At 62.9% G+C, this 10,403-nt stretch overlaps 1 protein-coding gene across 1 annotated transcript in view; it reads left to right on the plus strand.

Moving 5' to 3' along the window:
• Positions 1-9,511, plus strand: part of SPG7 (SPG7 matrix AAA peptidase subunit, paraplegin) — a 31,021-nt gene extending 21,510 nt beyond the window's left edge. Inside the window, 9 exon segments of the mRNA XM_082437689.1 lie at positions 1,909-2,033; positions 3,157-3,259; positions 3,816-3,926; positions 5,163-5,278; positions 6,337-6,493; positions 7,003-7,169; positions 7,673-7,750; positions 9,188-9,338; positions 9,341-9,511. Coding sequence (XP_082293815.1) covers positions 1,909-2,033; positions 3,157-3,259; positions 3,816-3,926; positions 5,163-5,278; positions 6,337-6,493; positions 7,003-7,169; positions 7,673-7,750; positions 9,188-9,338; positions 9,341-9,387 — 1,055 coding nt within the window. The 3' untranslated portion in view covers positions 9,388-9,511.
• The last annotated feature ends 892 nt before the right edge of the window (positions 9,512-10,403 follow it).

Below are 10,403 nucleotides of genomic sequence, written 5' to 3' on the forward strand. Positions count from 1 at the left end.
GGCTACAGACCGTATGCTTCAATTTATACGAGACCGTGCAAATGACAGTTCTGGGAAGGAGAACACGCGAGTGGCGGGGAGGGGCCGGGGCTGTGCAGGGAGGTCTTTGTGGTGGTGGGATCTGCCTCAGTCCGGGGTGGAGGCCGGGCACCGCGCAGAGAGATGCGTGCCCGGCAGACGGGGTTGCGGCAGCTTCGGCTCCATGTGGGAGTCACCTGACACGCAGCCACGGGAACGTCTGTACAGTTTCTGCCACTTGTGGTGTGTCCACAACTATGCCAGTCCCTAAACAAGCCCTGTGGGCCACTTGCTGACACAGAGGCCGTAGCCGTTCCGCGGGGCCCCCGCCTGGAGCTCCTGGCTCGCGCTCACCCTGGCCCGGCTGCTGCTTTCTTCTGCACCCGTTGTTCCTACTGTTTTTCAACGTCTTTTCACTGTTGTATGGTCTCAGGATTCTGTGTTCAGAGCCCCGGCCTAGGGCAGGCAGGCATTTGGGGAATGTGAGTGGGGAGCCCCGGCAGGTGCCCAGGCAGCACTCTGGGACTTGAGGCGGAGGGGCTCCTCCGCCCCCAGGTGCCCCGGGAAGTGGGCCCGGCCAGCTCTGCCCAGGGCCCCTCCCTCCAGCAAGCCTCTCGTTTCCATGTCAGAGTTTCGCTTTTCCTAAAACTTGAGCATAGGCAATCGGGGCAGAGGGGCTGGGGCATCACGTATGCTGGGGGGTGCTTGCTTTTGTCTGAGTTTATTTCAAAAGTCTGGGTTATTTTAAGACGCCGCCTTTGTGTTGGGAAGCAGACGCTTTTCTGCACTGTCCACTCTCGAGCCGTGAGTGGGCCCAGGCTCCATGAGGTGTCTGGGCTCACCGCATCCCAAAACGCAGAGCCCAGGCTGGGAGCCTGGTCTCTGGGAGGCATTTCTTTGAAGTTCTGGAGTGATTTCCTTTGGGCTGGGTGTGGTTTGGGCTGTCCTGGTGGTGTCAGCCCCTGGGCGAGGTGGGTGCCCTCCCTGGGTCGGGGCTTGCTGGGCCCCTGGCCGCTGTCCTGGGATCGTGCAGTGGAGTGAAGGACTCTGATTTCACTTCCGTTGAAAGACTTTGTACAGGTGATTTGAAATTGTATTTGTCAATGTCAGTTTATTACAGATTCAGTTAGCAGAAGATGGATCGTGGCATCGTTATTTTTTAAACCGTGTGTTACGGAACTTTTCCGAAGCGGGGAGGAGCCTGCTTTGAGTGCCACGCCCCAGCCCAGCCTCGGTGCCCGTCGTAACTGCGGCCAGTTCTGTCTGCCAGCACCCCTGCCTCTTCCCCGTGGGTTAAAGCAGACCCAGAGTTCTGCACCTTCGTTAGGAGGAGTACCTCCATATCACTGTGACGCTGGATCTTACTAGCGTCTAACATCCAGTCGGGGTCAGATCCCCCCGGCTGCTTCGTGGGGCGTTTTTGCAATTGCTTTATTCAAATTAGCATCCAGCCCAGGTTCACACATAGGTGTGGGCTGTTAGTGATGGTTTCTGGCCTTGCTTTTAAATTCTCATGAGAGACCTGGGCCCTCAGTCCCAGTGTTGGAGGGGACATGTCCCCGATGTCCCTGGCAGTGGTGTGGGGAGGTGCCCCTCGCACCCCGGGAACACTCTTCCTGCAGGGCTGCTGTCTGGATGTGGAGGATGGCCGTGGAGGGCAGAGCCGGGTTCCGACCTGCGGTTCTGCCTCTGGGCCGCGGCCTGGGAAGGAAGCGTTGGGTTCTTGCTCTTGTGGTTTTGGTGGAAGCGCTCAGGAGGGACGGGCCCGGGTGGGTCCACAGCTCTGCGTTCAGGTGCCCCGCCTCTCCCGCCCCGTGTCCCTCAAGGGGGTCCGTGGGGAAGCTGCCGGGTTGGGGGCCCCACCCTAACAGCCACTGTCTGTTCCTTCAGGAATGGGCACCACCGACCATGTCATCGTCCTTGCGGCCACCAACCGAGCTGACATTTTGGACAACGCTCTGCTGAGGCCAGGCCGACTGGACCGACACGTGTTCATCGACCTTCCCACACTGCAGGTCAGTGCGGCCTGGCTGGTCTGTCCGGGCCTCGGCTCCCTGCTCTTCTGTTTTTTTGTTTTTAATTTTATTTATTTATTTATTTATTTATTTATTTTTGGCTGTGTTGGTTCCTCTTTGCTGCGCGCGGGCTTTCTCTGGTTGCTGTGAGTGGGGGTACTCTTCGTTGTGGTGCGCGGGCTTCTCATTGCAGTGGCTTCTTTTGTTGAGGAGCACAGGCTCTAGGTGCGCGGGCTTCAGTAGTTGTGACGCGCGGGCTTCAGTAGTTGTGGCACGCGGCCTCAGTAGTTGTGGCGCACAGGCTTAGTTGCTCCTCGGCATGTGGGATCTTCCCGGACCAGGGCTCGAACCCGTGTCCCCTGCACTGGCAGGCGGATTCTTAACCACTGCGCCACCAGGGAAGCCCCTCTTCTCCTGGTTTTGATCCTTGCTGTTTTCCTCTTTATCCTGAAACGTCTGGGCCGAGTTCTGCGGCATGGCCTTTGCAGAGCCTCAGAACCGTGTGCTGCACGGCTTTGGAGCACGAGCTGCATGGCTGCCCTGATGGGGTGGAGGGTGTGAGCCCCAGGGACCTCTCGGCCCCTCTGGCCCCACTGCCTCAGGCCTCTGCTTGGCCGTCCACCTCCAGGGGGTTGGGCCTTCATGGTGGCCCCCGAGGGAGCAGGAGCCTAGCGTGGCCGAGGACCCAGCAGGGGCAGGGAAGGGTCTGGAGGGTGAGCGTAGCAGGTGGCTGGTGGGTTAACGTTCCCGCAGAGACCGACGTGGGGGGCAGGGCTGGGCCCGGGAACACCCAGCCTGGTCCTGTCCTAGGTTGTGCCCTGCCACTGCTTCCGAAGGCCTGGATTCCCATCTTCCTGACGTGGGAAACGCTTTGTATCACACAGGATACAAAATAAGCTTTGCTACCTGTGATGTGCGATGTGCTTTTATCTTCTCTTGTTTCCTTTTTTCCTTCCGTTTTTGAAACGCCGCCTGCAGCTCTGAGTTGGTTTCTCAGAGCAGAAGCTGACCTCGCGGCCGGTGGCTCCTGCCTGCAGGGCAGGACGGCGGGCTCCCTAGTGTCAGCTGGCGGGAGCCTGCACCCGTGCCCTTTGACCCGTGTCCCCTGTCCCGTGTCCCGCAGGAAAGGAGGGAGATCTTTGAGCAGCACCTGGAGAGCCTGAAGCTGACGCGGGCCAGCAGCTTTTACTCCCAGCGGCTGGCGGAGCTGACGCCGGGCTTCAGCGGTAGGGGCACTGGTCTTTGTCTGGGGCTGGAGAGGGCGGAGGGGGCCTCCCCAGGGACCGTCCACCCCTGTTCTGGGGCCCACGGCCAGCACAGCCTGGGTGGGAGTGAGGTGTGCACACCCCCCACCCCCCGCCCCGGCAGTCCTGGTGGTCCTGCCTTTGTTCCACTGCTCCCCACTGGGGGCTGCCCCGCAAGGCCGTGTCTCCTCCCGGGCCCCCCACTGCCCTCCCCCACGGTCTCCGTGTTGTCACAAATCGGGTTTCTTTTCTGTATGGCTCTCGTTTTACAGGGTAATGTAAGTAGAAACCCCTTTTATTGTGGTATAAATTTCTTCCCTTTGGACTTTCTTTAACGTCCTGAAGTAGAACCTCATGGGTGTCAGAGAGCCCTTCTCACCCCTCGACGTGTGTGCGGAACACTAGGTGGAAGGAACCAGCGGGGGTCCAGAGAGGCGGCTGACCTCGGCCGCGCGGCCGCTCGAGGGGGGTGGGGCGGCCCCCTCCTCCCGCCCCCCATCTCTCTGCGTCTGCTTGAGTGCCACCCCCGTGCCCACAGGCGCTGACATCGCCAACATCTGTAACGAGGCCGCCCTGCACGCTGCGCGGGAGGGGCACACAGCCGTGCACACGTCCAGCCTGGACTACGCCGTGGAGCGCGTCTTGGCCGGTGCGTGGACCCGCCCGCGGGTGGGGGCAGACCTAGACGCCACGCGACGCAATTATTGCCCAAGAGGGAAGACGGGTCAGGTGTTCCTGTTTTTACGTCAGGCCCTAACAGTGTGACTTACTCTCGTTAGTTTAAGATACTGTCCAAACAGAAATATAAAAGGGTGTCACAAGCTCACATGTGAGTGTCCTTGGCCCATCGGCCAATGTGCGGGGCCTGAGCGCCAGACAGGCCCCTGCCTACGTCGCCAGGGCTTGGCAGCTGCCCCCTGGGCGAGGAGGAGGCCTGCTCTGCGGGAGGCTCCGCGCTCTGTGTTGGGTGGGGGCCGGCGCCTGCGGCTGTGCTCACCTGCTGGGCTGCACGCGGGGTCCTTGGCCTTCTGTGAGGAGAGCAGGACGAGCTCCCGTAGCCCAGGGGCAGCACCAGAGGCCATCAGTGCGCCTCGTCCTTCCACAGGGTTTAGACCGAGTCATTGAGGACGGCACCGAGGAGCAGGCCCCTCCCACAGATGGGCCCGCCAGCCTCAGTTTGAGTTCAGACCTAGGACAGGTGCCTCTGCAGCCTGGGCACAAGCCAGCGTCACTGTTTCGCACGTAAATTACGTTTTGTGTAAGCCATTTCTTTTACGTGGAAGGTGGTGCGCTTACGGCGAGAGTATCCGAGCGGGGAGCCTAGAGGAAACCCGTCCGGAAGCCTGCCTGGTGGGTGGCGCCTCGAGCGGGGTGGCTCCTGAGCTGCAGCGGCCGCTCCTGGGCCCGGCTCTGGGTGGGGCGGCCCGACGGCCACGGCCCGTGCGTCTCAGGACGTGTCCCCTCACAGCAGGCGCTGGGGGTGGTCCCGGTCGCGTGATTTACCAAGTACCCTGAACCTAGAGCTTGTTCAGGGTGCAGAGATGGAAACGTGCGGACGTGTGGACGGTTGGGGACAGCGGACAGGACCTCAGCAGTGACTTGAGGGGGATGAGTGTAAGGTCGCGCGGTAAGGGGTCAGCTACTCGGGCAGGAGGACCGGAGAGCGGGGGCTGCGGCTGCCCTGCCAGGTCGGGGGGCCGGCAGGAGACCCGAGCTCGTGCCGTTGGCCCCGCAGCCCCGTGAGGGCCTTGCCGGAGGGGCTGCTGTTGGCAGTGTTTACACAAGTGGGGCGAGCGAGGCCTCGCTTTGGCGCCACGAGCACGGGCCCGGCTGCGTATCCGGGGTGGCCGTGCGCCTGAGCTCACCTTCCCGGGCGTTCTTTCAGGGGCCGCCAAGAAGAGCCAGGTGCTTTCCAAGGAAGAGCAGAAGGTGGTGGCGCTGCACGAGTCGGGCCATGCCCTGGTGGGCTGGCTGCTGGAGCACACGGAGGCCGTGGGGAAGGTGGGTGCGGCGGCCCAGGCACGCGGCGGGGCGGCCGCGGTCGCCCTTGGAGCTGAGGATTGCCAGGGTTGCCGTCGGCTCCGGGACGTGCTGATTTCGTGACTCCTGAGTTTAGAAAGCAGTGAGTTAGTGCACGTCGTGTATTTGGCAGGCGTACCGTCGTAACGCCTCCTCAGCTGTGTGCTTTCCAGACCGGGGGTCCCTGAGTGGCCCCTGTGGACAGTGCCCGTGTTTGGGGCGTGGGTGCCCCGTGTGGAGGGTTGTAACCGTGCCCTCCACGTGGGCCTGAGCCGGGGGCTGCGTCCACCCAGCTGAGGAGGAGCTGCCTTGCTCCTTGTTCCGTGACCCGCAAAGACGGGGTGTGCGGCAGCTGCAGCCTGCGTGTGGTGTTTCCCGGGGGTGACGGCTGCAGCAGCGCGTTGCTAGTTGGGCTTCGTCGGCCGCTGTCCTGCTGCTTAGGCCGGGCCCCGCTGTGTCCTGGGCAGAGGGCTGTGACGAAGATGGTGTGTGCAGGAGCCGCCGGCCGAGAAGACCCAGTGATCAAGATCAATGTTTTCATGTAGTATCTCGAAAAATTAACATGGGAAAGCCCATGGTGAAGTAAAAACCCTAATTTCCTGTTCTTAGGGTTTTCCATTCGACGACAGAGAGTCAGGCAGACTAGTCGTGCTGAGAAAGCCCCCTTGCCCCGTGCTCGGCACTCTGCCAGGCGAGGTGGGGACGTGTCCTCCTCGGAGCCTCAGGGTGGCCTCCTGCTGCCGGAACCCTGCCCCGGGGGCTCACCAGGCGCGGGCTGTGGGTGGGAGCACGGGCAGCGCAGGGCCCTTGCGGGTCGTCCCGTCCTCGTCACCTTTCCTTCCCTCGCGGACGCGTGGTCGTGTGCAGGGGCCTCACGCCCCGACAGTGTGGGAGCCCTTCCCCGTGATGCGGTTATAAACATGGGGACAGTCACATTTGCTCCCTGCTTTGAACCCTCTGATTGAAGACTGTCTTACTCCACCCCCCGATCTCTGAGGCCTACATCCTGCCCGCTAACTGGGGCCACCTCTGTTCCGCAGGTGTCCATCGCGCCGCGGACCAACGCAGCCCTGGGCTTCACTCAGATTCTCCCAAGAGACCAGCACCTCTTCACCAGGGAGCAGCTGTTTGAGCGGATGTGCATGGCCCTGGGCGGCCGCGCGTCCGAGTCCATCTCCTTCAACAGGGTCACTTCCGGTGAGGGGCTGGCGCCCACACGGCTTCCACACCCTTCAGCCATTCTGCGTGGGGGCGGGGGTGAACCCAATGGCGGGGTCTGAGTAGCAGGTGCAAATGCAGTTTTGAATTTCATTAAGTGTTTCTAAAAGACGAGCTGTGGTCAAAGGTTTGGAACTAAGCCAGACTTTCTAGATGAATCTAGTTGTTACAAAAGCTTTTCCCCACGTGCAGACTGTAAGCGGAGTCTCGCTGGGCCGTCAGGAGGTGGAGGAGGTTCCGGGAGACTCGGGGCCCGTGTTGTCAGCTGCCCCACGGACCTGGATGGCGCCAGGTCGCTGCCGGTGCCGTGAATCCAGAGAGGCATCCCGAGGAGTTGTTTTTTAAACCAAAGAGCATTTTTTTAAGTTTTAAGGACAGGATACAGTTGTCCCCGGGTACCCACCTCTGCTCTCAGGGGCCGGCAGGGCCCCGGGTGCCCCGGCCTACACCTCCAGGAAGGAACCCCCTTTTCTGACCCCGCACTCCAGGGGCGCAGGACGACCTGAGGAAGGTCACGCGCATCGCCTACTCCATGGTGAAGCAGTTCGGGATGGCGCCCAGCATCGGGCCTATCTCCTTCCCCGAGGCCCGGGACGGCGTCCCAGGCATCGGACGGCGTCCCTTCAGCCAGGGCCTCCAGCAGATGATGGACCATGTGAGTCCTCCCTGGTCCCGAGCTGCGTGCGGGTGGGAGACAGGTCTCTTGTGTGCTGGCTGCGTGCCCAGAGGAGTTGGGCGAGGGCCTGCTGGCGCCCGGTGGGACCGTAGACGACACAGGACTGTGAGGGACGTCAAATAAGTACATGTCTCCAGTGATGGAGCCAGCACCCCTGCTCACGAGCTGCCCACGAGAGACGACCGCAGTGTCACTGGCACGTAGGCAGCTGTGGGTGTGGAGGACAGATGCGGGTCCGGGGCTCCAGGAGCTGGCGGGCTGTCTGCTGGGCAGGCCCCTGGAACAGGGCATTCCCGGGGCTGGGGTGGGGGCAGGAGGCCCTTGACAGCCTTGCTCTCCTGTTCGTTGTAAGACACGAAAGGCCGTGTTCCTGAACCCGTGTTTCTTCTGTGTACCTTAGCGCCAGGGCCGGGCCGCAGGGGACCCCGGGCGCGGTGGCCAGCCGCCCTGGCCCATCACAGACTCTTGTCTTCCCTTTGCAGGAAGCGAGGCTGCTGGTGGCCGCGGCCTACAGGCACACCGAGAAGGTGCTTCGGGACAACCTGGACAAGCTGCAGGCGGTGAGCCCCCGCCGCCCCCGGGCCCTGCGCACGCCTGTCCCGCCAGGAGCTGGGCCTGCCGTCACTGCCCTGCTGGCGCGGCTGCTCACCCCTCCCGTGCACAGGACTCCAGAAAACGACATAACCAGCGAGGCCCACCCAGCTCAACCGAACGTAGCGCCTTTCGCACCTTGTTTAGCTTTGTATCATTGAACCTCTCAGGCCAGTTCCTTCAGAGGAGACGGGGGGACATCGCCAACCCTCCTGGGCCCGTTACCCAGTTTCAGCCAGCAGTGGGGTCTGGTCCACGTTGTTTAGTCCCTTTCCAGCTCTTCACGTCTCCTGGAACTTTTAAACTAAATTGTAAAGCTTACCATAGTTTCAGGTGCCCATGGAAGCGCCAGATACAGCACAGAGCCCTCTGCCCCCGGCTGGTCCCCTCGTGTTAACATCTCCCATCAGTGGGGCGCGTTTTCCACAACACAGTGACCAGCCGGCACGGACACGCGGCGTTAACCGCAGTCCACGCTTCAGCCACCTCGCCTAGCGCTCACCCCGCCCTCCGGTCCGTCCTCACGTCCGTCAGGCCCTCCTGGCTGGGACGGCTCCCCCTCCTGTTGCTCATGGCAGTGCAGGAGGGCTGGTCTGGTGTGTGTGGAACGTCCCCCAGTTGGGCTCCGTCTGGTGTGCTCATCGCGAGCCTGGGCTGTTGGGTTTGGAGGCGACCGCAGAGGTGAAGCTTCCGTGGACCCGGAGAGGGGGCAGCTGTCTGTGGACGGGCCGCTGTTCCTTCAGCGTGACGTTGTGGCGTCGTGTTGTGGGGTCCCGGGAGCCGGGAGCCGTGCGGAACCCGCCGGGGCCGGCCCGCTGCTGTGCGGGGCTCCCGTGTGCGCCGTCGGGCGTGCCTGGGCTGAGCACCATACAGCTGGCCCCGAGCGCCGCCTTCACAGCCGGCCCTCCCTGCCCGCGATTCTGCACCTGCGGGTCGTGGGTCTCGTAGTCCTGCAGTCACGTTCACTGAAGAAATCCGCGTAGGAGCGGACCCGCGCAGTTCCAGCCCGTGTTGTCCCAGGGCCAGCTGTCGGAGCAGCCAGCGTGGGAGCGATGGGAACCCCTCAGCAGCGGCCGTGGCGGCTCTTCGTGGGTCCCTCCCCTGGTCCCATCGAGGCGGTCCTGCACGCCAGCTCCACTGCCCGCATGCTGACGCTCACACGTGTTTGTAAAAGAAATTGAAGTTGCCTAAAATAAACACGCTGGGAAGGGAAGTAGAAAACTTAATGAGGCTGGCAGCTGGCCTTGTCTTTAAGGTGGAGTCAGGGAGCGATTCTGTGCTCGGCCGCCCGCCTTCCCCGGGCCGGCGGGTCCGGGGGCTGGGCCCTCCCTCCACCGCGCTCTGCTCTCAAAGGGCTCTTGTCCGGGCCCTGGTCAGCCGCTCACACTGCCCTCTTGTTCTTCCAGCTGGCGAACGCCCTGCTGGAAAAGGAAGTGATAAACTATGAGGACATCGAGGCCCTCATCGGCCCGCCCCCCCACGGGCCCAAGAAGAGGATTGCGCCGCAGAGGTGGAGCGACGCCCAGAGGGAGAAGCCGGAGGCGGGGGAGGCGGAGGCAGCCGGCAGCAGCCCCTGCAGGGGGAGGAGCCGTCCTGGCCCCGGTAGCTGGACCACCTTGCTGGCCGCCGGAGCCGGTCCCTCCTCTCAGCCCTCGCTGGTCTCAGCTCAAGGCCCCTGAGATCTATTTATTGACTTCCCTGTGCAGGACAAGTAAATGTCTCTGCAGAGACGCACGGTTTCATTCGTGTTTGTGGGTCGTTCTCGCCTGTGGGAGGGTCACCAGTGCACACGGAGCAGCCCCGTCTCGTGGGGGCCCTGAACGGCCTTGTGGTGCGGGGCCTGGGCCGGGCTCCTCCGGCTCCTGTGACTTGGTCAGGATGCTCAGGGCTCCGCCGTGAAAGGGCCTCCAAGCCCCTCGTTGCCCGTCCTCCGCGGGGCCCCGTCCTGGGCTCGCTCATCAGTGGGTCCCAGGGACAGGCACTGGGCCTAGAGGAGTAAAGCAGCGTCACCTGCCGCCGCGTGGACGGGTGCACACCTGGGAACTGTGGCACTTCACTAATAAGTGCTGTGGATGGAGGCCTGTGTTTCCTGCGTGGTCAGCTCTGCCTCGAGGGCCGTCCTGGGTCACGGGTACTGTATTCACAGGGTGTGATGTCAGCTGCGAGGTGACCAGTTGGGACCCCTCCCTCTTGTAGGACTCTGGGAGGGAGGGCGTGGGACAGACGGACGGGTTGCAGTCGGCCCCCGAGTCCCTGGCGGTGTGACCCACGTGGGGGCTCCCACCTGCTCCTCGTTGCTTCCACCTCCCCTGTGCATCGGCGCCCCGAGGAAGCTCACGGGGGCGGGGCAGCCCAAGAGATGCTTCGCCATCTGCCCCAGTTCCCAGGTTCCTTCCCAAAGACTGGCCGAGGGTTCAGAGGGTGAGGCTGGCGTCTTCGCCATGGGGCGGCCTCCTCTGTAATCTCACATGGATGTGGCCAAGCTCATCCCCTCGTGGTTTACCATTACAATGGCCCGCGTCTGGTGACGCTTAGCCAGGAAGGGGATGTAAGTGGCGTGAAGCGGGCTGCCCTGCTGTAGTGGAGGAAGGTGCAGCCCGGCTCCCCAGGGCTGGCCGGTGA

This window comes from Balaenoptera physalus (assembly GCF_965194825.1).
Source record: "Balaenoptera physalus genome assembly, chromosome: 19".
Classification (NCBI taxonomy): domain Eukaryota; kingdom Metazoa; phylum Chordata; class Mammalia; order Artiodactyla; family Balaenopteridae; genus Balaenoptera; species Balaenoptera physalus.